The sequence below is a fragment of the Hypanus sabinus genome, unplaced genomic scaffold, assembly GCF_030144855.1.
Source record: "Hypanus sabinus isolate sHypSab1 unplaced genomic scaffold, sHypSab1.hap1 scaffold_294, whole genome shotgun sequence".
Classification (NCBI taxonomy): domain Eukaryota; kingdom Metazoa; phylum Chordata; class Chondrichthyes; order Myliobatiformes; family Dasyatidae; genus Hypanus; species Hypanus sabinus.
In genome coordinates, this window is record NW_026781090.1 from 44943 (window position 1) to 69237 (window position 24295).

The following is a 24295-nucleotide window of genomic DNA, read 5'->3' on the forward strand; positions in this document are numbered from 1 at the left end:
ACCTCAAAATCCCTCTCAAAAAAAAACAAGGTTCCCTAAACCAGTTATCCTTGCCTTTCATTCTGACAGGCACATGCAAACTTTATACTCTCAAAATTTCACACTTAAAGGTCCCCTGCTTATAAGAACGGCTTTGCCCGACTCCATAGCGGCCAGGTCATTTCTGACACCAACAAAATTGTGTTTTCCAAATTTTAATCTCAACCCATGCAGATACACGTTTCTATATTTCCTTGGAATCTGGTGGCCTTTGAAGGTCTCCCGCCTATTAGAATGACGTTGCCAAAAAAAAAGTGCCAGGTGTTTTCTGATACTATCAAAATTGTCCTTTCCATGTTTTAATTTCAAGCCGGATACACTTTCCCATATTTCCTTTGAATCTGGTGGCATTGTGATCACGACATGCAAAGAGTTCCCCTACTCTCCCCTGTCTACTTGCCCCCCACCTCACTCATCCCTCTCCCCTATGCTTCCCGGTCAGTCACCGTTCATGTTGTTGCACTTCTTTCACCCCTCCCACTCGCCTCCTCCTGCACACCCCTTCTTCTCTCTCACCCAATGCTCTTCGCACCCATCTCCATCATCGTCTCTCCCATTCTGCTGAACCCTCTCCCTCCACTCTCTCCCTTATCCCCCTTTTCCCACCTTTCTCTCTCCTATCCTATCCCCTTCCTTACCGGTGACTCATCCGCTCTCCAACTCTTTCTCTTCCAGCCGCGCTCGCTAACCCTCTCACTTACCCTCTGTCGATGCCTCATACCCTTTCTCTCAAACTCTCCCTCTCTGTCCGCCCTGTATCTGTCCCTTCATTTCTCTCCCCTTTCCCTCCATCAGTTTCACTTCCCCTCTTTCTCTCTCCCCCTTCTCTCTCGCCCTCTCCATGTCCCCCATCTCTTTAACACTCTCCCACTCTTCCTGCTCCTGACACAACTTAATCTTCCCCCTCTCCAACTTCCACACACTCATCCTGCCCCTCCTCCGCCTGTTCACCCCTTCAACCCACAATCTCTTCCTTTCCATCAGCCTCTCTCTCCCCCTCACCCTCGCGGTTACAGGAAACATTTAAAAATTACTGGCATTGGTAACTGGGAACATAGCCAAGTTAATGTTACGGTTATGAATGCCACGGACTAATTATTTTAAGGAATCCTGATAATACTTGTAGAATAATTGCAGATGATGCGAGTCCGAGGGGAACATGAAATGCTTGAAACTCGCAGCACTGTAACGGGTATTGTTGGGGGTTCGAGACCCCAGGTAAGTTTCTTAAAGACACATTAATGGTACTATCGGTCTTCCCTGCAGCAGAAATGGTTAAATACATTATAAAAGTGAATGATTTCACACCTGAATGACAGTGAATTGTCGAACCGGTCGGATTTGATTCCAGCAGAAAGGCCGTTCCCTGTTCCGAGGAATCTGCGGGTCCAGCCGATGCTTTCACAGAGACCCTGAGCTCCGAGTTTCACAGAACAACAACCCGCATCCAAGGTCTGCCTTATTTTACCCTACTTTCTAGTTCCACTGAAAGGCCTTGGCCCGAAAGCTCGACTTGTTTCTCCGTTCCATAGATGCGACCGGTCCTGCTGGGTTCCTGCAGCATTTTGTGTGTTACCATGGTTACGAAAAATCAGCGCGTGGGGCAGAGAGAAGGGGCAGCTTGAAACGTCTTCAGAACATATCCTGCTTGTTAGAATATTCTCGTGGAATTAAGCTGTGAAAGATTAAAATTCTGATAATTATTTCTGATCTTTGTTTAGTTAACTCGTTCTCTGTTTTGAATCAGAGTTCAAGGTGACGTAGAAACGTACAACACAAAAACAGGCCTTCCGGCTGAGCCATTTAAACTGCCTAATCCCTTCGAGCTGTACTGGGGCCAAAGCCCTCCACACCCCTCCACACGTTTTCTTTGAATCACGTTACAGATCTTATCACTCTTCCCTGCAGCAGAAATGGTTAAATACAATATTAAAGTGGCGTTGTTCACACCTGAATGAGAGTGAATCGTCGAACCGGTAGGATCTGATTTCAGCAGAAAGGCCGCTCCCTGTCCTGGGGAATGTGGGCGGACAAGCCGCCGCTGTCACACAGACCTGAGCCCAGAGTCTCTCAGAACAACAATCCGAACCTTCCGAATCAATCAGTAACCCGGCCTCTTCCCAGACTGGCGAGAGGGAGCGTTTGGTGTCGTGGGCGGGGCAGTTTGAACGACCTCAAAACAGATCCACGAAGATCGGCGAATATACTTGGTGAATTTAGGAGTGAATAATACAACTTCTGATATTTACTTCCGATTTAAAGGGATTCTATTCTGGCTGGCTGCCGGTTACCAGTGGAGTTCCACAGGGGTCGGTGTTGGGACCGTTACTTTTTACTATGTATGTCAATGATTTGGACCATGGGATTAATGGATTTGTGGCTAAATTTGCGAATGATACAAAGATAGGTGGATGTGCGTGCAGAGTTGAGGAAACAGAGAGACTGCATAGAGACTTAAATAGTTTAGGGGAATGGGCAAAGAAGTGACAAATGAAATACAATGTTGGAAAATGCGTGTTCAGGCACTTTGGTGGAAGATATACACGGGCATTCTATGATTTTGATTGGGAAATAATTCAAAATGTAGAGATGCAAAGGGACATGGAAGTCCTTGTGCAAGATACACTAAAGGTTAACCTCCAGGTTGAGTCGGTTGTGAAGAAGGCGAATGCAATATATGAGGGAAGTCTGGCATATAAAGTCTCTCCCGCTTTATTCCCTGGATTTCAGGAGAATGAGGGGCATCTCATAGAAACATTCCAAATCTTAATAAGTTCTGAACAGATTAGACGTGGCGAAGTTATTTCCCATGGTAGGGGAGTCTAGGAGAAGTGGGAACAACTTCAGGATGGAAGGGCGTCCATTTAGAACAGAGATGCGGAAAAATCACTTTAGTCAGCGGGTGGTAAATCTGTGGAATTTGTTGCCAGAAGCGGCTGTGGAGTCCCAGTCATTGGGTGTATTTAGGGCAGAGATGATAGGTTCTTGATTAGGCAGAGCATCAGTGGGTATGGGGAGAAGGCAGGGGAGTGACGATGACAGGAAGAATTGGACCAGCCGATGATTGAAAGGTGGAGCAGACTCGAAGTTGAATGGCCTACTACTGCTCCTATAATCTTGTGCTCTTACGACTTTCTACCTCACTGTTAACAGCGCTACCAATTCAGTGCATCTGCAAAACAATTGTCATTGTTGGTACAAATGTAATGAATGCAGATACTCTGTCAGTTTAAGCAGTCACACCAATTTGAGGGCGATTGAATTATTTGCTTCATATCGGTACAAACATTGCGTGTACCTGGTTTACCACGTGATGGTCTGCAATCAATGTTATGCTGACACAAAATATTGGAGGAATTCACCAGGTCAGGCAGCATGCATCAAAATGAATAAACAGTTGACTTTTCGGGCTGCGACCCAGTTTCGGGATGGCGTAAAAAGGGGGAAAAATGCCAAAATAAGAACGTTGGGAGTAGCTGGAAAGAAAACAAGCCAGAAGCTAATAGGTGAAGCCAGATAAGTTGGATATGGGGCGAAATGTGGCTGGGGCTGATAATGGGAAAAAGCAAAGAGCTGGTGAAGAAGGAATCCGATAGGACAGAGTGGATCACGGGAGAAAGGGAAGTAGCGGGGGACCGGAGAGAGGTGACTGGCAGGTGAGGAGAAGAGCAGGAGGCCAGAGTGGTGAAATGAAAAGGGACGGGGGAGAGGGTAAACACAGGAAGTTTCAAATATCTGTGTTCATGTCATAAGATTGGAGGTTCCACAGAGAGAATATATTTGCAGGTTACTCCTATAACCTGAGGGTGGGCTCGTGTGGCATGGGCCGACATTTCGGACTGGAAATGGGTATTAGAATTGAAATGGTTGGCCACTGGGAAATTTGGCTTTTTGTTGTTGGAGCTGAGGTCCTCGACGAAGAGTTAATTAATTTCAAGAAGGCGTTACTGCATGAAACGTCGACACTGTATTCATCTCCATAGATGCTGCCTTATCTGTTGAGTTCTTCCAGTTTTTGTACGTGTTGTGATTATTGTGATTAACAGTTTGCGGATGCGATATCAGCTTATAGCTGTTCACTATATTACAGGAACGCACAAACAACATATTCTTTTGTATAATTCCATTGTATCATCTATAACGGAGACAACTTCCAGAGTGGAACAGAGCAACCCAGTGTCAGTATCGAATTGGTCTATGATGACAAAGTCTATGGAGTCTGGGAATGGACAAGATCAACAATGAGAATCATGAAACAGAGAGGCGAGACTGAGAGTGTCTCACAACAACATTCACTGACTTCTCCAATCGTCATTTCTTCATCTGTGAGATTTTGCAATTTCCTGTGAAGCTCTCCATACCTCATCACATTTGGGATTTTATTTGAATGAAATCTTGCTTTTTTTTTACGCCAGCTGTTGGAAAACACGTCAGCCTAGTATATTTAGCGTTCTGGAGCGGGTATAAATGAATGGCAGTGGAGATTCATTAGCTCAGATTATCTGAAGCGTGATCGCGGGCAGCTGGAATACAGGCTGAGTCTCACACAACATGCTTGAAATTATTTACCGCGTGAGGAAGATATATTACTTGATTGTTGCCGTTATTGGTGCCCCTGGTAAGAACAGACGCGAACGAACATTTGCTGTTCATTGCGCGCGGGAAAAAAAACAACAAAAGAAAAGATTGAAACAGATGTAGAGTGTAAGATCGGGGCGATGGATATATATCGTGGGTCCATGGCAAGCTGTGTTGATTTATCAATAGAAACACGCTGTCGAAGTAAACTCCGATAATCCAGCGCGCTCGGCACCCTTAAGGACTACTTGTTTTTTTTTTTCAGCATTAATAGTTCAAGATGCTTTAATTTAAAATTTAAGGGATTTGTTTGAAAACAATACTGCGAGTTTGAAGGGAACGCGGTAAGCGAAACCCAGGTGAGATTCACTTGTGTGTTCGATCTCGGAACATCGTGAGTTTCGAAAATTCAAATAGTGTCGGTGTGCGTTTCAGTTTACAAGGGTTTGTTTCCACGCCATATTATCAGTGAAGTGGGGGTTAGCCAACCCAGAGGTGTCCGTTAGATGCTTGACGGTGGGATACATGGGATACTCCGCTCTGGAACAATGGACATTGATCCATTTAGAATAATGCTTCTGTAATTTGGAGCAGGTCAGGAAGAATATGCAAAGCAAAAAAAGAAACTGGGAACTTCCAGTTCCGATCCCATCAGATAGTGTAAAGTAACTGCGGCCAATGGTAGTTGCGGAATTTTACAACAGCGAGCCAGGCTGGGCCCGTGCGGACGGGTGGCAAACTGAAAGTCGAGGAGGAGATGAATGCCTGCGAACAGAGGAAGTAAATCTGCTTCGAACTTTGAACATTGTAAATGGACAAAGTCAGACAGTGGGGCTGGGTGATATGCCAAGCCAGACAAAAGATAGATGATGGGATCGCGGGAATCACAATGGCCGTGAAAGTTGCCAAGGTATTCAAACTTTACATATCGGCCGAAAAGAGCCGTTTGCGATTAATTGGCAATGCCTCCTTCCCAAATCCTGCTTCTCTTTCGGTACCGAGTGCCGTGACCTTTCTCCCTGCTTGAGGCGTCTGCAAAATCCGATTTACACCTTTTTAAACCCCAGTACTGAGCGCTCGCAAAGTTTGATTGTTCTCTCTTTTCAGCTTATCTCGGCACAAAGACCCAGAGAGAGTAATTCATTCAATCTTTCTGCTTTCCTTCTCCCCCACCTCCCCCTCCCCCAGTGAATTTAGTGGCGATAGCGATTCCCTCCCGGGGAAAGTGCGGCCTATCCACCTGCACCACTCGCTACCTGGTGGCCATGGCAACGGCGGATCTACTGACCACTGTGTTTGCGGTGATATTGTGGCGGGTCAGTTATTATTACTTCCCCGGGACTTTCCTGGACATCACCCCCGTATGCAGTGTGATCGCTGTCCTTGGAGAGGCAGCCACCGACTGTTCTGTCTGGTTCACCGTCAGCTTTACGTTTGATCGGTTTGTCGCCATCTGTTGTCAGAAATGGAGAGCAAAGTATTGCAAAGGGAAAACTGCGTCCGTGGTTCTGACAACAACCGGTGTTGTGTTGTGTTTGAATAATGTGCCCTACTTCTTCATATTGCAACCTGTGAAAGTGATTGACAATATACCCTGGGACTGCATTCCAAAGCTGAGCTACTTTACGGATGCCGGGTGGTTGGGATATGACTGTTTTACTACTGCTCTATCGCCATTACTCCCGTTCGTGTTAATACTCCTGCTCAACGCTCTGACAGTCAGGCAATTTGTCGTGACCAGTCGCGTCCGTAAGGGGCTGAGGGGTCAGAGCAAGGCGGAGAACCGCAGTGACCCGGAGATGGAGAGCAGGAGGAGGTCTGTGATCTTACTTCTCACCATCTCCGGAAGCTTCATCATCCTGTGGTCGGTGAATGTTGCTGAATCCCTTTCTGGATTGGATAATTACAATGAGTCGGAATACATTTTTCAACATACCGGATACATGCTGATGTTATTAAGTTGCTGCACAAACACGTTTATTTATGGGGTAACTCAGTCCAAGTTCAGAGAGCAGTTCATCAGCGCAGCGAAATATCCACTCTCGTCAATTATTCATCTAATCAATAAACAAAGTATCTAAGCTCTTCTCAGAGGGGGTTATGGTGATTTCATCTTAACACTGCAGAACAAACATCGGAGAACATGGCAGCGGGGAGAATAAAACTGGTTTAGTGCCGAGAGAGGCACAACACTGGAAAATACACATTCACACCTTCAGCCCGCGACGTCCACCTCCTGTCAATTACTGAACTCACCCTACCTTTTATGTTTATTCCCCACCATATTCCGGCTCCTGTCACCGCCACAACCCTTTCGGTAATGATGGAGTGGGAGAGGATCCGGGGGCATTCAAGTCCTAGTCGGCAAAATTGCATCTCATTTGTTACGTTAGCCTTTTGCATCAGAATGAAATGAGAAAGCGAGTCAACAGTCTGCACGAACTCACAGTAAACCTCGCACTTGTCCTTCATATTAGATAAACCTGTCATGGAGAAATGATTAACGCTACAGAGCTCCTGGATTTGGTCCATAATTGTGCGAATTTCCATGCAGTAACCAAACGTCTATTTTGCCTCCCTTTCTCTCAGTTAAAACGGGTAAAACCTGTGGTCTGGACAGAGACAAAAATCTCATTTCTCAATTGCGACGGATTTTCGGCCTGTTCTAGCGGTGTTTATTATTGTCCTGCAGCTCTAATTATCTAATGTTTCAGTGTACTGACTTTGGGATTATACCTGTTGTATATATTACAATAGGGACAATATCGCAGGCTTTCATTTTCCTTTTCAAGTCGGCATATTTCATATGTTATTCACACTGATGTTTGTGTGTTTTATGTGTCGGAATGACTATACCAATCAAGTAAATTATCTTTGTATGCTTATCCTGTGATATTATATCCTGACGGGGTATCATGTACTTACTGATTGCCAAACAATGGATCGATCATAATATAATCGTCAGACTCCGCCTTAAAACGGCATTACGCGCATACTTATACTAATCTATAGGATCTTGGCAAAATCTGCATCTTCAAGCGAGATTCTGGTGAATGATGCTTCCCATTGTGTAAGGAAACAGATTGAAGTAAATCGTTCTTGCATCATGTAATGCGTTGGATAGTTTGAAACAGCATACTGTATTCTGCTTTACAGCCCGAGAGAGGCACAACACAGGAAAATACACTTTGTCTTGAATATGTCAGATCTTTTAATGAGCATTCCTGTTACCTTTCTTTCAGCTACCTGGTCCTGTATTACCACAAGGAACAACTCAGTTTCTGGGAGGAGATCTCCAACTTTTAGCCTGGCGTCAGACGCTTCTAGTTGACACCTGGTCTGCTCAGGTGGTGGGGATCTCATCCCTGGACAATTATGCTCATCCAGGTTAACTCTTTCTTCTACAGCAGTGTTTCCCAACCTATTCTAGCACTTTTCGTGCCGCGAAACAAGTGGAAATGTCGAACACCCTGGTTGCTAATTTATGCATCCCCAACAACGTCTGTTAGGTTAGTAAGGTTGCTGAGTGTCAGACGCGTTGTGATGACGAATGTACAAGGCCTGCAGTGCTTGGCTTCTTTCCGCGTCCCAGTACCACGTCCTTCTTTGGAAGTGCCTGCTCTACTAACGGTCGGTCAGGACTGGTGTCTCAAGTTAGAGGCAGCTTACCGCCCCACCAAGAATACTGAACGCCCCCCCACCCCGCCCCCGGGCGAGTGTTGTTGTTTCTAAAGCCATCTGAGGACACGTCACTGCCCCCAGAGGGCATCACTGTTCCATTGCGATATTTTCTTCATCTTTCTGGGTTAGGCTTTCATTTCAGTTCAAAATAGCACATGCTCGCAGTGTGTTGAATCCGGTTTTCGTTGATGCAAATACATCAACGTCAAAAGTAAATTTTAAAAAAAGTAAAATAAAGTATAAAGTAAATCCTGAGAAGAGTTTCTGTGAGTGGGACACAGGGAATGGAAGTCCCTCAACACTGAGTGTGTGCAGCTCCCTCAAAATCCTGCACCCTCCTCTCTCCACAGTGCGCTCACAAGATCTGTCACTCCCTTTCTCCCCACCCTTCACCCTCCTCACTCCTCAAAACACTGCTTCTCTTTCCTCCATCTTCTCACTCTCCCTTTCCTCCTCTCCCCTCTTATCCTAATACACCCTCTCCCACTTCCTCGCCTCCCTCTCTTACGCTGCTCAACCCAACTTTCTCTCACTCTCACCTCTCTTCTCCCCTTTCTGTCTACAAACCACACCCCCACCCCGACACTGAATCTCAGCCCGTGTTCACTCCAGGATAGCATCCCGTCCGTTTCAATGTGCGACGGTGACATCGACAAGATAAGTAGCCTTGGTGTTTAGTTTGCACATCGGAACTTGCTGGCATTTAGAGTTGGAGGAAGCAGAGGAGGGAACGAGACAAAAACATAGAGGAAGAGCGAGAAGGAGAGAAGGGAAGTGGGAGACAGAGGGGGTGGGAGAGAAAGACAGAGAGAGACCAGGCTTTTAGTGGTATTGAGAGAGACAAACTGAGTTAGAGAGAGCAACAAGAGGCTGCTGGAGTGTTAGCGAGACAGACTGAGGAGGGATAGGAGGGAAGTGGCGGAGGCAAGAAACAGAGGGGAGAGACGGGGGGCGACAATCAGTGAGGGATGGCGGAAAGGGGGATGGATGTGGGTGAGAAATAAAAGGGGAGCGAGTGAGGGGGCAGAAAGAGGCGTGGGAGAGAATGACGGAGGAGAGAGATTGGATCGAATGGGGAGGGAAGAGAGATGGGGAGTTAAACCGGGATAGAAACCAGGGATCAAGACGGGGGAGATATACGAGGGAAAGTGACGGGCTCTTTGATATCTCTGTTGATCAGTGAGAGAGAAACAGACAAGGATCAAAAAGGGCCACTCATTTTAAATGGAGACATTTAGAAATCTCTAAAATTCTAAATCTTCCATGTGAATTCCTTCAGGATCAGTGAAGTGTCCATCTATCTATCTGAGTGTAGGCGGGTGGGTGGGCACATTTGAGGAGGAAATAGACGGGGATGGGAACAGAAGCATAGATCAGACATGGCCGTGTTGAATGAACATAATATCATAAGACTTCTGAATCTCTCTTCTGAATTGATTTCCCTGTAGTCTTGAGGGTTTATCCCTGGTCTTGGGCTCCGCATTATGGGAAACACCATCTCCTAACCTCCATACCTCGGCTTTTCAGTATTCAGGAACCCCACCCCGCAACACCAACACATCCCCCCCCCATAATTCTGAACTCCAGCGGGAACAGGCACAGAGACATCAAATACCATGAGCTGTGGTCTTGTTTAGCAGCTTCAGCTGCAGCACCTGGTTCAAGACCATCTGAAAATCCAAACAAACAACACCCACCGCCTTTCTTATTTCCACAAAGGATTCCAACAGATTTGTCTGGGAAGATTTCTACTGAAGAAAACCATGCCGACTTTGGCCGTACAGGGGAGGATTCAAGAGAACTGTCATGTAATTGGGGAATAAGATGGCGGCACAACGCAGCGCACACGGCCTCTCTGGAGAATGTTATCTGTTACTTGTTAAGTACAGATTTGTATCTGTACATTAAGTATAATATTATTGTATAATAAGTACCCTGATTTGATGGAGATACACGTGAGTGCGCGGAGGAACTTCGGGAGAAACTTCTGAACTGCCCGCTTCGCCGCCGCTGCTACTGTGCGGTGCGGTCCGGAATCTCCGGATGAAAAGGCCTCCGAGACCTCGGCTTTGCTTGTTTCGGTGGCCAGGACGATGTCGATGGCGCTCGGAGCCTGTATTGCAGGCTTGAAGTTTTCGGACGGACTCAGTCTGCTGTGGTCGGGTGCTTCCAAGGCATCAGTTTGTCGGTGCCTGAGAGTTTATGGCAGGGAGAGTTTCTCCCTTTTGCTGCCTGATATCGGGACTATTGGAGTCGATCGGGACTTGAGACTTTCTCTTAAAACGTGCCCACGCTCTACTTTTATCAAATGACGGTATTGATTTGCACTGCTGGAACTATATGTTATAATTATGTGCTTTTCTTTTGTCAATGTGACTCTTTGGTTTGTCCTGTTTTTTGTGTGATATCACTCTGGAGGAACATTATATTATTTCATAATGCCCGCATGCATTTCTAAATGACAATAAACGAGGACTGAGTGTCCTCATAATCTAATGGAACAGAATCACTGGCAGGGTCCAGCTGGCCAGGGTTGACTCTCTACTGTACACTAGGTGTGTTACAAATTCACTTAAGTAGCAAAGACAGAGTTTAAAATAAACTTATTTATTTGTCTCAGATCCAGAATATTAAACTCCAGTCCCATTAAAGGTGTATGTGCAGCAGAAGAAACTCCTCCCATGCCCAGAGAGCAGGGTGCAGAACTGGATGTGGTGAGCAGCAGTAAGTCAGCTCCAACAGTCACTCTCGAAATTGCATTCAGCAATGGTGATGGACAAATATCCAGCATGCAGATTATTGAAACTTTCTCCCCTGTGTGAACAAGGCAGTGTGTCACAAGTACAATATGCTGTAAGGTTTCACTGCAGAGACAATGGTTTCTCTGTAAGCAGCAATGTTTAGGTTAAGACCAGAGAAAACAGTGTTTTGGAGTGCAGGGCTATCCGATGAGAGAAATCTTCTTTCTTGTGAGTCTGGAGGAGAGATTTTGTGGTCATTTGCTGGGGAGCGATGAGAAGACGTGAATGGAGAGAGTGGGCCCTTTTCCTTTTTTTTTGTTTGTTTACTTTACTAACCCTACAGTCAAAGTAAGAATTATAAAGCTCAATTGTTTAATCACATATTGTGTACTGTTTGTAATTTCAGTGTACTGATCTGTAACAGGGGACACATCACACAGCATCCACCCAAACAAGATTTCTTAAGTTTGGCCGGGCTGGGGACTATCAACTCCAAACTTAAGTTGCCAGCCAAAGTGAGTTAACATAAGGTTAGCTGGCTGAGTGAATCGCTTCCCACATTAACAGCAAGTGAACAGCCTCTCCCCAGTGTGAACTCAATGATGCACAGTTGGTTGATCTGGCTGAGAGAATCTCTTCCCAAAGTCTGTGCAGGTGATCAGACTCTACCCAGTGTGAACTCGTTGGTGTCTCCGCAGTTGAGATGACCGAGTGAATCCCTTCCCACAGTCTGAGCAGGTGAACGGCCTCTCTCCAGTGTGAACTCGCTGATGTATCTTCAGGTCAGATGACCGAGTGAATCCCTTCCCACAGTCCAAGCAAGTGAACGGCCGCTCCCCAGTGTGAACTACCTGGTGTGTCATTAGGGTGGATGACAGAGTGAATCCCTTCCCACAGTCTGAGCAGGTGAACAGCCTCTCTCCAGTGTGAACTCGCTGATGTATCTTCAGATGGGATGACCGAGTGAATCTCTTCCCACAGTCCAAGCAGGTGAACGGCCGCTCTCCAGTGTGTACTCGCTGGTGTGCAATTAGGGAGGATGACTGTGTGAATCCTTTCCCACAGTCTGAGCATGTGTACGGCCTCTCTCCAGTGTGAACTCTCTGATGTACCTTCAGTTTAGATGACCGAGTGAATCCTTTCCCACAGTCTGAACAGGTGAATGGCCTCTCTCCAGTGTGAACTCTCTGATGTATCTTCAGATGAGATGACTGAGTGAATCCCTTCCCACAGTCTGAGCAAGCGAACGGCCTCTCTCCAGTGTGAACTCGCTGGTGAGACATTAGGTCAGATGAACAAGTGAATGATTCCCCACGGTATGAGCAGGTGAATGGCCTCTCCCCAGTGTGAACTCGCAGGTGAGACATTAGGTGAGATGACCGAGTGAATCGCTTCCCACAGTCTGAGCACGTGAATGGCGTCTCTCCAGTGTGAACTCGTTGATGTACCTTCAGTTTAAATGAGCAACTGAATCCCTTCCCGCAGTCCGAACAGGTGAACGGCCGCTCCCCAGTGTGAACTCGCTGGTGTACCTTCAGTGCTGATGACTGAGTGAATCCTTTCCCACAGTCCAAGCAGGTGAATGGCCTCTCCCCAGTGTGAACTCGCTGTTGAGCCATTATGTCAGATGACCGAGTGAATCTTTCCCCACAAATTCAACAGATGAGCAACTTCTGCCCAGTGTGAACTGACTGGTGTGTCCACAGGTGGGAACGCTGATTAAATCCCTTCTCACACACAGAATAGGTGAATGGCCTTGTCCTAGTGTGAACTTGCTGATGCACCTTCAGTTGAAATGTCCGCGTGAATCCATTGCCACTGTCTGAGCAGATGAATGGCATCTACCCTCTGCAAAATAACGGGCATGCCAGTTGGTCAGATGATCGAGTGAATCCCTCCCCACAGTCTGAGTGGGAAGGATGACCGAGTGAATCCTTGTAATGCCTAAAGGACCAGTGTTTGAGTAAATGAGACTCACCAACTTTCTCCTGACTGAATCACTGGAATCTCTGAGTCATATGGGTTCTCTCCAGTCGGTGCTCTCAGTCCTCGGGCTGGTTCACTTGTTGCTGTTCCCACGTCTTCAGTCGTGGTTTGTTTCCAATAAATCTCTCACTGCAGGTCTAACTTTAACATGAAAGATAATGAAGCACGTTAACAATGAAAAGGAGGACTAAACATATCTGCTTAATGTTACTAGGAACAAAACTCACAGAAATTTAAATAGTTGGGAGTGAGACAGAATGTGCCCAGAAGAACCAGTTATGCCAGTACCAGTCTGACCCAGTTGTGAAGAAGCCCCCCCCCAATATTCCCTTTAAACTTTTCGCCCTTCACCCTTAACCCATGTCGTCCGGGTTTTTTTCTCCTCTGGCCTCAGTGGAAAAAGCCTGCTTACATTCACTCTATCTATATCCATCATAATTTTATACACCTTTATCAAATCACCCCTCATACCCCTACGCTGCAGGGAATAAAGTCCTAAACTATTCAACCTTTCTCTGTATCTCAGTTTCCCAAGTCCCGGCAACATCCTTGTAAACCTTCTCTGCACTCTTTCGACCTTATTAATATTCTTCCTGTAATTCGGTGACCAAAACTACACACAATACTCCAAATTCCCCCTCACTAATGCAATATACAACATTACCATTACAGCCCAACTCATATACTCAGTACTTTGATTTATAAAGGCTAATATACCAAAAGTTCTCTTTACTACCCTATCTACATGTGATGCCACTTTTCGGGAATTTTGTATCAGTATTCCTAGATCCCTCTGTTCTATTGCACTCCTCAGTGCCCTACCATTTATCTTGTATGTTCTGCCTTGGTTTGACCTTCCGAAGTGCAATACCCCACACTTGTCTGTATTAAACTCCATCTACCATTTTTCCAGCTGGTTCAGATCCCTCTGCAAGCTTTGAAAACATTCCTCACTGTGCACTACACCTCCAATCTTTGTATCATCAACAAATTTGCTAAACCAATTTAACAAATTATTATCCAGATCATTGATACAGATGACAAATAACAATGGACCCAGCACTGATCCATGTGGCACATCATCAGTCACAGGCCTCCACTCAGAGTAGCAATCCTCCAATACCACTCTCTGACTTCTTCCATTCTCAATTCCCATTCAAATTTACTACCTCACCATGTATACCTCGTGGCTGAATCTTCCTAACTAACCTCCCATGCGGGACCTTGTCAAAGGCCTTACTGAGGTCCATGAAGACAACATCCACTGTCTTCCCTTCATCCACTTTCCTTGTAACAGCCTCGAAAATCTCTAATAGATTTGTTAAAGTAGACCGACCATGCACAAAGCCGTGTTGACTCTCCCTAATACGTCCCTGTCTATGTAAATAATTGTCGATCCTATCTCTTAGTACTCCTTCCAATAATTTACCCATGACTGACATCAAACTTACCAGCCTATAATTTCCCAGTTTACTTTTAGAGCATGCTTTGAACAACAGAACAACATGACATTTAAATATATCTGTCAGGGTCCCTGCAATGTCAACATTAGTCTCCTTCAGGGTCCGAGGGAATACCCTGTCAGGTCCTGGAGATTTATCTACTCGCCTCAAGGTAGCAAGCACCTCCTCCTCTTCTATCAGTATAGGTTCCATGACCTCAATACTTGTTTGCCTTATTTCCATTGATTCCAAGCCAGTTTTCTTAGTAAATTCAGACACAAAAAAACCATTTAACATCTCCACAATTTCTTTTGGTTCCATGCATAGTCGACCACTCTGATCTTCAAGAGGACCAATTTTATCCCTTAACTATCCTTTTGCTATTAATATACCTGTGGAAGCTCTTACTATCCTTCACCTTGAATGCCAACGCTACCTCATGTCTTCTTTCAGTCCTCCTGATTTCTTCCGTAAGTATTTTTTTGCACCTTTTATACTACTCAAGTATCTTTGCTCCCTGTTTCTCATATATGCCATACATCTCTCTCTTCTTTATCAGAGTTCCAATATCCATCAAGAATCAAGGTTCCTTATTCTTATTCACCTTGCCTTTAATCCTGAGACTTTGTTCCCAGGGTGTCCTCGTGGGCCATCTGGAAATGATTTAAGCTGGTGACAACCCTGTTTTCCCCTGTGGGGTAACTCTCATGTGGAATCGGGCTAATGGTCGGACCTTCAACCAAGTGAGTCCAGTCTCCGCTGTTAGTCTGGCCAGTTTACTCTTCAGAGTGCTATTGGCTCTTTTCACTCTGCCAGCGGCCTGTGGGTGATGTACACAGTGGAATTGTTGCTTGATACCTAGTTTGTTACATACCCCTTCATTTACTTTCACCATAAAGTGTGGGCCATTGTTGAACTCAGCATCTCTGGCTTGCACCTGGGAATTATTTCCCGTAATAATACCTTCACAACAGTCACAGCAGTATTAATGGTAGTTGCTATAGCTTCAATCCATCAACTGAACAAATCTATAATAACTAAGCAGTATCTATCGCAATGTCCTCTAGGCAATTGAATAAAATCAACTTGTAGACACGTGAAAGATCCACCTGTCAAGGGACTCGTACCCGATGTGCAGGGTACAGGATACCAACCATTCCCTCCTTTCCCAGGTGGGTACAATTATGTATATAATCAACCAATATTGGTAAAAACTGAGTTAGAACATAACCTTGTCCCACTGGGTGATCCAAAAACCCAGGTCGGGGTCTTTTTGGCACCCCATCTGGGATCACAGTTTTCACTCCTTCTCAGAGGCATCTCCCTGAGAAGAACAAAACTCAAGGTAGCTGTAGAGCGGTGAGTAAGTTGTTTACAAAGGTGGCATTACTAATGGGGTGGCAGGAGGAAGTCAGGAATCCCCACGTTCCCAGAGAGCCCTGTAGTCATGTACCATTCCAAACGCACAACGGGAGTCTGTGTAAATCCACACTTTAGTCTGTTGCTGGGATACAGGCATGAGTCAGAGCAAACAGCTCAGCCTTCTGGGCGGAGACAGCTGCTTCAAAAGAGGCCTGTTCAATTACTTCACTGTCCGTCACTATCGCATCGTTTCCCTGCTGGATCCACAAAAGAGCTTCCATCCTCATAAAACGTTTCCTCGGGCTAGAGGGGGTATTGTAGAATGGATGGGAGAGTCCGTCCTTCTTTCACAGTGATCCGGACGGGCTTGAGGGGGTATTGCAGAATGGATGGGAGAGTCTGTCTTTCTTTCACTGTGATCCAGACGGGCTAGAGGTGGTATTGCAGAATGGCTGGGAGAGTCTGTCCTTCTTTCACAGTGATCCGGACGGGCTAGAGGGGGTATTGCAGAATGGATGGGAGAGTCTGTCCTTCTTTCCCAGTGATCCGGACAGGCTAGAGGGGGTATTGTAGAATGGATGGGAGAGTCCGTCCTTCTTTCACTGTGATCCGGATGGGCTAGAGGGGGTATTGCAGAATGGATGGTAGAGTCTGTTCTTCTTTCAATGTGATCCGGACGGGCTAGAGGGGGTATTGCAGAATGGATGGTAGAGTCTGTTCTTCTTTCACAGTGATCCAGACGGGCCAGAGGGGGTATTGTAGAATGGATGTGAGAGTCTGTCCTTTCACAGTGATCCGGATGGGCTAGAGGGGGTATTGCAGAATGGATGGGAGAGTCTGTCCTTCTTTCACAGTGATCTGGATGGGCTAGAGGGGTTATTGCAGAATGGATGGGAGAGTCTGTCCTTCTTTTACTGTGATCCGGACAGGAGGGCTGACATCATGGACTGCAATTGCCCAGAGATGGGGTACAACGTCTTGGGTTTGGTCAATATTAAAAGAATGTCTTACCAGATGTCCCGTTTTCACCTCAGACTCCTTCCCGTATCGGAGTTGGCCCGCGGCCAAGTCTTGCCAGTCTCCCTCGGCTCTGGAGGCTTGTTTCGTCAGGGTGTAGGCAAGGAACCCTTAGCTCTTTGGCTTGAACCCAGGGCAAACCCACTGGTGGTATTGGGAACCACCAGTCCTGTTGTCACCAAAAGAAATCTGGAACTTCGGCCGGAAATGCAGTACTGTCTCTTCCTTTAACCTCTCCTATCACCGTGACTGGGAACTTCTGTCCCTCGAGGGGTTTCCTCAGTTGAGCACCACGTAGGGTCATAACACAGAGTCACATGAGAGCTGGCCACTGGCAGAAGGGGTTTAAATGTAGAGTCCAGATAAAGTGCACACCACTGGGTGGTCAGAGGAAGCTATCAGTTGTTCGCAGTTCCAGCATGATATCCTTGTCCGTGCATAGAATCTCAACTTCCAATGAACAGAGCAAGTCTCTCCCTACGAGATTACACCCCCGTCTGGTGGTGACTGTAAATGAAACCTCACGCTGGTTCCCCTGGAATTCCACCTGCAGTGGCTGGGTACGTGAATACGTACGTTCCGTGCCTTCGAACCCAGACAGAGTGATTGTAGCGTCTGATAGCTGGAATCCCTTTTGATAGTATTTCCTGATCGAGAGTGGTTTTGGTTGCCCCATATCAATCATAAACGGAATTGAAATTCCAGCAACTGTCAATATTACACTGGGCTCTTCCTGAGGGATGATACTCACAGTAGGAAACATCTTTGCTTGTCAATTTCTAAACGGGTTGTTGTCCCCACCTGTCCCTTGGTAGGTTTTTGATCCCATTTCTGATCCCAAGATATAGCCCGTTCGCATCCTTCTTCCCGCTGAACATGTTCACTATAAATATTAGTTCCTTTCGGGTTTGATCAGGAATCAAAAATCAAGTTCCAATAATATGTCAAAGCTCGTCGCATTCGATTTCGGTCATTGTCAGGCCAATCCATATTATCTGTTTTAATCATGTTGGCTTAGTTGGTAAGTTTTGGAGCAGTAGGGCATTAAACTGCGGGGACAGATTCCCATTATTAAAAGGCTTGGTCTCCTGTGAAAGTGCCATAGCAGGCCACAAATCACTGCCAATAGTCTGGTCCTGATTCCCCAGGGTTAGGCTTGCATTCAAGTACTTTAGTGATGTTTACAGGTTGCTGGAGAGCCCTTTCCAAGGCTTGAATGATCTGGTCTGTCTGTTCATTCTCATTATGGTTTCCCGCCTGTAACTCCTGATAGGATTGGTATCTCAATTCTGCCTTCCATTTCCACCCCTCAGCAGCGGAGAGAATCATGCAGCAGAGACTGAATAAATCTTGCGGAGTCGCATTAGACATTTGTGTAGTACTGTGGACACACTGAGCAAACTGTGCTGGTTTTTCTTTTCTATCTGGGGCCTGATTCATGATCATTATCATTTCTTGAGGCTTCCGGGGAGCATACACAGGAATCACTGAGGGCTGTCCCTCCTCCTCCTCATGGATTGGGCAGCATTTGGGTGGGCAGTTGTCTTTGTGGAGCCACTAACTCTGGGGATTTATTGGATTCTTCCCTCCCTGTCTCGGAATAATCCTCGGTATTCCCTTTCGGGATCTCAAGGTGTAGAGACATCCCCTTCCCTGTGCCACTGTTTTACCTGAGCGGCCACCGTATCTGGGTACTGGGAGGATTGGGGTTCGGGGGCACTGGGTGAACTTGGCCCCTGGTAAGGTAGGAGAGGTACGGTGGGTGCCCACTCCTCATCACGGTCACTGTCCTCAAACAGGGTCGGTATGACAGACATGTGTTTGGGATCCCTTCTTTCCCTGTAAGTTCGAACTTTAGACTGATATTCCTGCTCTCCTATCTGGACCAACCTCGGTTTGCTTACGTTGTTTCTCCTGCTCTTGAGTTTGGTGCCCATCCACCCATTCACGCTCCACTTTTAGCATCTCCCAACCTTTGGCGTTCCTTCTGCAGTACATACCTCTATCCCTTTCTCACGTGCATTATTCCTCCAACTTGCTGATAATATACTGTTCCACTTTACATCTTCATTCAGCCCATCTGCTCAGCACTCCCTGTATTGGGATCGTGTTTGTGACTCCAAATGTTGAAGTTGAATAAAACTCGGCAGACCAGCTTCTTATCGTCACCACAGTTCATTTTCCAGCAGGAGTTTGAGACCATGTTGTTAAAGGGAAGGCACGTAAGCACTGCCATCATCTGACAAGTGGACTGACTTAGTCAGGTTACAGCCATATTATTTATACATAGTAAGCCCCATACATTCCCATTGCAAGATGTTATTTGAACTGGTATGCCCACCAAGTCTGTTGGCTCCAAACTTAATTAGATAAGAGAGTTTGCTAAATGAAGGTTTTAATTACAGATGGATATACTGTCCAGTCCTTATCAGTTACTCCCTCTGCAAGGCCCTGACTTAATTACAAACAGATGTTTATTCCTGTCCTTATCAGTGAGTCCTCCTCCCTTTACTCAAAAGAGGGTACAATGTATAATGTTATCAACTAACGAGGGTACTGTGCATAATGGTATCATCTCTCAGTGTGTCACTCTGCAAGCCACAGAGAACTGGTTATGAACCTGTCCTGGCTAACCACTGAAGACAGTGTTTGCTTCGGTTCAAATATTCCTATTCAGACCCAATTATTCCTTTAGCCAGAGGTTACATAGGTTCAAAATGATTGTTTTTATATATATCCTTAATTCAGTAGGAGGGTTCAGGGGAAATGTTTTTGTCCAATATAGAAACTGGTGACACCTGTGTGTATTGTGGCGATGAAAAGTTGCTGTAGAATTTACAAATGGGAAGAAGTGGAGTGATATTTGGAAATCTGACTTTTTGAAGCGTAATTGAGCAAGCAAACCACTTATGGACAATGTGCAAAAGCTCTGGTAAGAAAGTCCTTCATTACCTGTTACAAGCCTGCTGCATAGGTTGTGTGAGAGTGCAGATGAACTCGATTGAACCCAGAGAACATCATAGTTCTTATTGACAGTGATTTGCTAGCTGTTAAAATGAGTACCTCACTATATAAAAATCACTGTGCACATGTTGTCACTTGGTAAAATTAAGCACAGTACATGATTGATGTGCACACTGGTCATTAGAAATTAGAGGGGGTATTGGAGGGAAGGTGCAGAGACCGCCAGTGTCCCTGATGCTCTCACCTACAAGCTGTGCATACAGCTGCAGCTTGTAGCCCTGAACTTGAAGGAGCTGGGACTTGAAATTGATGAATTCTCGATCAGCTGGGAGTCAGAGGGGGTGATAGATGTGACATGAAGAGAGGTGAGTTACACCCAAGGTGCAGGACACAGGAAACTGGGTGGCAGTCAGGCAGGTGAATGAGGTTAAAAGGCCATCGAAGAGTACTCTTGTTGCTATCCAACACAACAGCAGGTGGATGACTTTAGAAACTGTTGGGGTGATTACCTGGCAGTGGAAAGTCAAATAAGTGATAGGGAATTCATTAGTTATGGGAATTGAACAAGAAGGGGTCTAATATCCTAGTATTAAGGCTTGCTCGAGCTAGTGTGGTCAGAGGGTGAAGTGGAAATAAGTTGTCGGGGGAATGGGAGCCAGAGTGACAGAACGGATAGTGGAGAGGCTGAATTGTGTCGAATTGAATTGACTTTATTACATACATACTTCATACACGTGAGGAGTAAATATCTTTACGTTACTCTCCATCTAAATGTGCAATGTGTAATTTATAGTAACTTGTAATATATTGTTTATACATAGAACAGTCAATATAAAATCAACATGCAATTGTATCGGCATGAATTAATCATTCTGATGCCCTGGTGGAAAATGACGTCACAAATCCTATTAGTCCTTTTGTTGTGGTATTGTTTCCTGGATGGTGGCAGTAGGAACAGTTAGTGGTTGTGGTGAATTGGGTCCCCAATATCCTTTGGGCCCTCTTTACACACCTGTCTCTGTATATCTGAATAGTGGGAAGTTCACATCTACAGATGCACTGGGCTGTCTGCACCACTCTCTGCAGGGTCCTGCGATTGAGGGAAGTACAGTTCCCATACCTGGCAGTGCTGCACCCAGTCAGGATGCTCTCTATTGTCTCTCTGAAGAAAGTTCTTAGGATTTGGGGCCCATACCAAGCAATTTCAACCATCTGAGGAGAAAGAGGTGCTGCTGTGCTCTTTTCAAAACACAGCTGGTATATACAGAACATTTGAGATCCTTGGTGATGTTTATGCTGAGGATCTTAAAGCTGTTCACCCTCTCAACCCCAGATCCATTGATATCAATAGGGGTTAGCCTGTCTCCATTCCTCCTGTAATACAGAATCAGCTCCTTTGTTTTTGTGACAACGAGGGAGAATTTGTTTTCTTGACACCAGTCAGATGTTGTTCAGACCTCAGATATCGATCACTCAGCTCCTGAATTGCTCCCAGAAACTCCAGCCATTGCTGCTCTGTTGTCACTCCTATCTTTTCCCTTCCAAACAAGTTTGGCCTGCTTCTCTGTCACAGAAACATGGGGGAGTTCAGTATGGAAACAGGCTATTTGGCCCAGCTAGTCAATGTTAAAAAAACATTTAAGGTATCTATTGCAACTACCTGACTGGGACCATCGCCCCCCATACCCCTACCATCCAGGCTCCCATCCAAACTTCTTTCAAATGGTGAAACTGAGCTCACATGCACCCCTTGTGCTGACATCTCATGCCACGCGCTCACGACCAATTCAGTGAAGAGCTTTTCCATGTGCTCCCATTAAATGTTCACCTTCCCCTCTTACCCATGCCCTCTAGTTGTCATCCCACCCAACCTCAGTGGAAAAAGCTGCTTGCATTTACCCTATCTATACCCTCATAATTCTGTATACTTCCAACAAATCCTCAAAGCAATGTTTAATTACCTTGTTTATGTTCAGTTCATTTTTTAGGTGTTTAAGAATATGAGGGGCATTGATCGTGTAGATAGCCAGAGGTTTTATTCCCAGGACTGAAATGGCTAACATGAGGGGGCATAGATTTAAGGTGCTTGGAAATAAATACTGAGGGGATGCCAAGGGTACGTTTGTTACACAGGTAGTGGTGGGTTCGTGCAATACACTGCCGGCTATTTGTGTGAGAGTGTTTCAGTTACTGTGGGGCCAGGAACCCATGCAGCTCAGTGGGAACAGGGAATAATAACAATGGAGAGAGAGTCAAACTGAGGCAGGTCACAGATTGGAGGTGGCAGAAATGCCCCATTCTTTTACAGACAGGTCGAGCATCAGAGAGTTTGATGGTCATTCCAGCACTGTGCCCAGTTAGAAGATGATTTCTCTCTCCAACTTGGGTTGAACTTCACTGTAACTGTGATTCCAGATCACATCTTGACAACTCATGTAATTTCATCTGAAATGTTGTTCTACACCCATTGATGGATTTTGTAAATCTTTTTACAGGTTAAAAAATGACAAGGAATTTGTCTACAGGAATCTCAAACAGAACATACCAGTTTTGCTGTCTCTATCCAGATATTTAAGAAGTGGAGCAAGGGATTCACTCGATCATCCTTCCCGCTCAGACTGTGGGGAGGGATTCACTCGATCATCATTCCCGCTCAGACTGTGGGGAGGGATTCACTCGGTCATCCTTCCCACTCAGACTGTGGGGAGGGATTCACTCGATCATCTGACCAACTGGCATGCCTGTTATTTTGCAGAGGGTAGATGCCATTCATCTGCTCAGACAGTGGCAATGGATTCACGCGGAAATTTCAACTGAAGGTGCATCAGCAAGTTCACACTAGGACAAGGCCATTCACCTATTCTGTGTGTGAGAAGGGATTTAGTCAGCGTTCCCACCTGTGGACACACCAGTCAGTTCACACTGGGCAGAAGTTGCTCATCTGTTGAATTTGTGGGGAAAGATTCACTCGGTCATCTGACATAATGGCTCAACAGCGAGTTGACACTGGGGAGCAGCCGTTCACCTGCTCAGACTGTGGGAAGGGATTCACGTTGTCAGCTCATCTGCAAGCACACCAGTCATTTCACACTGGGGAGAGGTCACTCACCTGCTCAGACTGTGGGAAAAGATTCACTTCATCATCTCAACTTAAGATACATCAGCGAGTTCACACTGGGGAGAGGCCGTTCACTTGCTCAGTCTGTGGGAAGAGATTCACTCGGTCATCTGACCTAATGTCTCACCAGCGAGTTCACACTGGGGAGAGGCCGTTCACCTGCTTGGACTGTGGGAAAGGATTCACTCAGTCATCAGCACTGAAGGTACACCAGCGAGTTCACACTGGGGAGCGGCCGTTCACCTGTTCGGACTGCGGGAAGGGATTCAGTTGCTCATCTAAACTGAAGGTACATCAACGAGTTCACACTGGAGAGACGCCATTCACGTGCTCAGACTGTGGGAAGCAATTCACTCGGTCATCTCACCTAATGTCTCACCCGCGAGTTCACACTGGGGAGAGGCCATTCACCTGCTCATACTGTGGGGAATCATTCACTTGGTCATCTGACCTAATGTCTCACCAGCGAGTTCACACTGGAGAGAGGCCGTTCACTTGCTCAGACTGTGGGAAGGGATTCACTCAGTCATCTCAACTGAAGATACATCAGAGAGTTCGCACTGGAGAGAGGCCATTCACATGTTCAGACTGTGGGAAAGGATTCACTCGGTCATCTAAACTGAAGGTACATCAGAGAGTTCACACTGGAGAGAGGCCGTACACATGCTCAGACTGTGGGAAAGGATTCACACAGTCATCCTCCCTAATTGCACACCAGCGAGTACACACTGGAGAGCGGCCGTTCACCTGCTTGGACTGTGGGAAGAGATTCACTCGGTCATCCCATCTGAAGATACATCAGCGAGTTCACACTGGAGAGAGGCCGTTCACCTGCTCAGACTGTGGGAAGGGATTCACTCGGTCATCTCAACTACGGAGACACCAGCGAGTTCACACTAGGTAGAGTCTGATCACCTGCACAGACTTTGGGAAGAGATTCTCTCAGCCAGATCAACCAACTGTGCATCATTGAGTTCACACTGGGGAGAGGCTGTTCACTTGCTGTTAATGTGGGAAGCGATTCACTCAGCCAGCTAACCTTATGTTAACTCACTTTGGCTGGCAACTTAAGTTTGGAGTTGATAGTCCCCAGCCCGGCCAAACTTAAGAAATCTTGTTTGCGTGGATGCTGTGTGACGTGTCCCCTGTTACAGATCAGTACACTGAAATTACAAACAGTACACAATATGTGATTAAACAATTGAGCTTTATAATTCTTACTTTGACTATAGGGTTAGTGAAGTAAACAAACAAAAAAAAAGGAAAAGGGCCCACTCTCTCCATTCACGTCTTCTCATCTCTCCCCAGCAAATGACCACAAAATCTCTCCTCCAGACTCACAAGAAAGAAGATTTCTCTCATCGGAT

The 24295-nt window shown here is 46.0% G+C and overlaps 2 protein-coding genes across 2 annotated transcripts; one reads left to right on the top strand and one right to left on the bottom strand.

Annotated features, from left to right (window-relative positions):
• Window positions 1-11725: 11725 nt before the first annotated feature.
• LOC132388303 (zinc finger protein 239-like) lies at window positions 11726-12968 on the bottom strand (the record flags this gene model as incomplete). Its single annotated transcript, XM_059960644.1, has 1 exon — window positions 11726-12968. A coding segment is annotated over exon 1 (933 nt), but the record flags the coding sequence as incomplete, so codon positions are not given.
• Window positions 12969-19757: 6789 nt separating this feature from the next.
• LOC132388302 (zinc finger protein 239-like) lies at window positions 19758-24051 on the top strand. Its single transcript, XM_059960643.1, has 2 exons — window positions 19758-19778; window positions 22306-24051. The coding sequence occupies exon 2, from the start codon at window positions 22795-22797 to the stop codon at window positions 23830-23832; it is 1038 nt and encodes a 345-aa protein (XP_059816626.1). The 5' UTR covers window positions 19758-19778; window positions 22306-22794; the 3' UTR covers window positions 23833-24051.
• Window positions 24052-24295: the final 244 nt, after the last annotated feature.

What these genes read in the sequence shown, in the direction of transcription:
- LOC132388302 (XM_059960643.1), top strand. Translation starts at nt 22,795, where the DNA reads ATGGCTCAACAGCGAGTTGACACTGGGGAGCAGCCGTTCACCTGCTCA.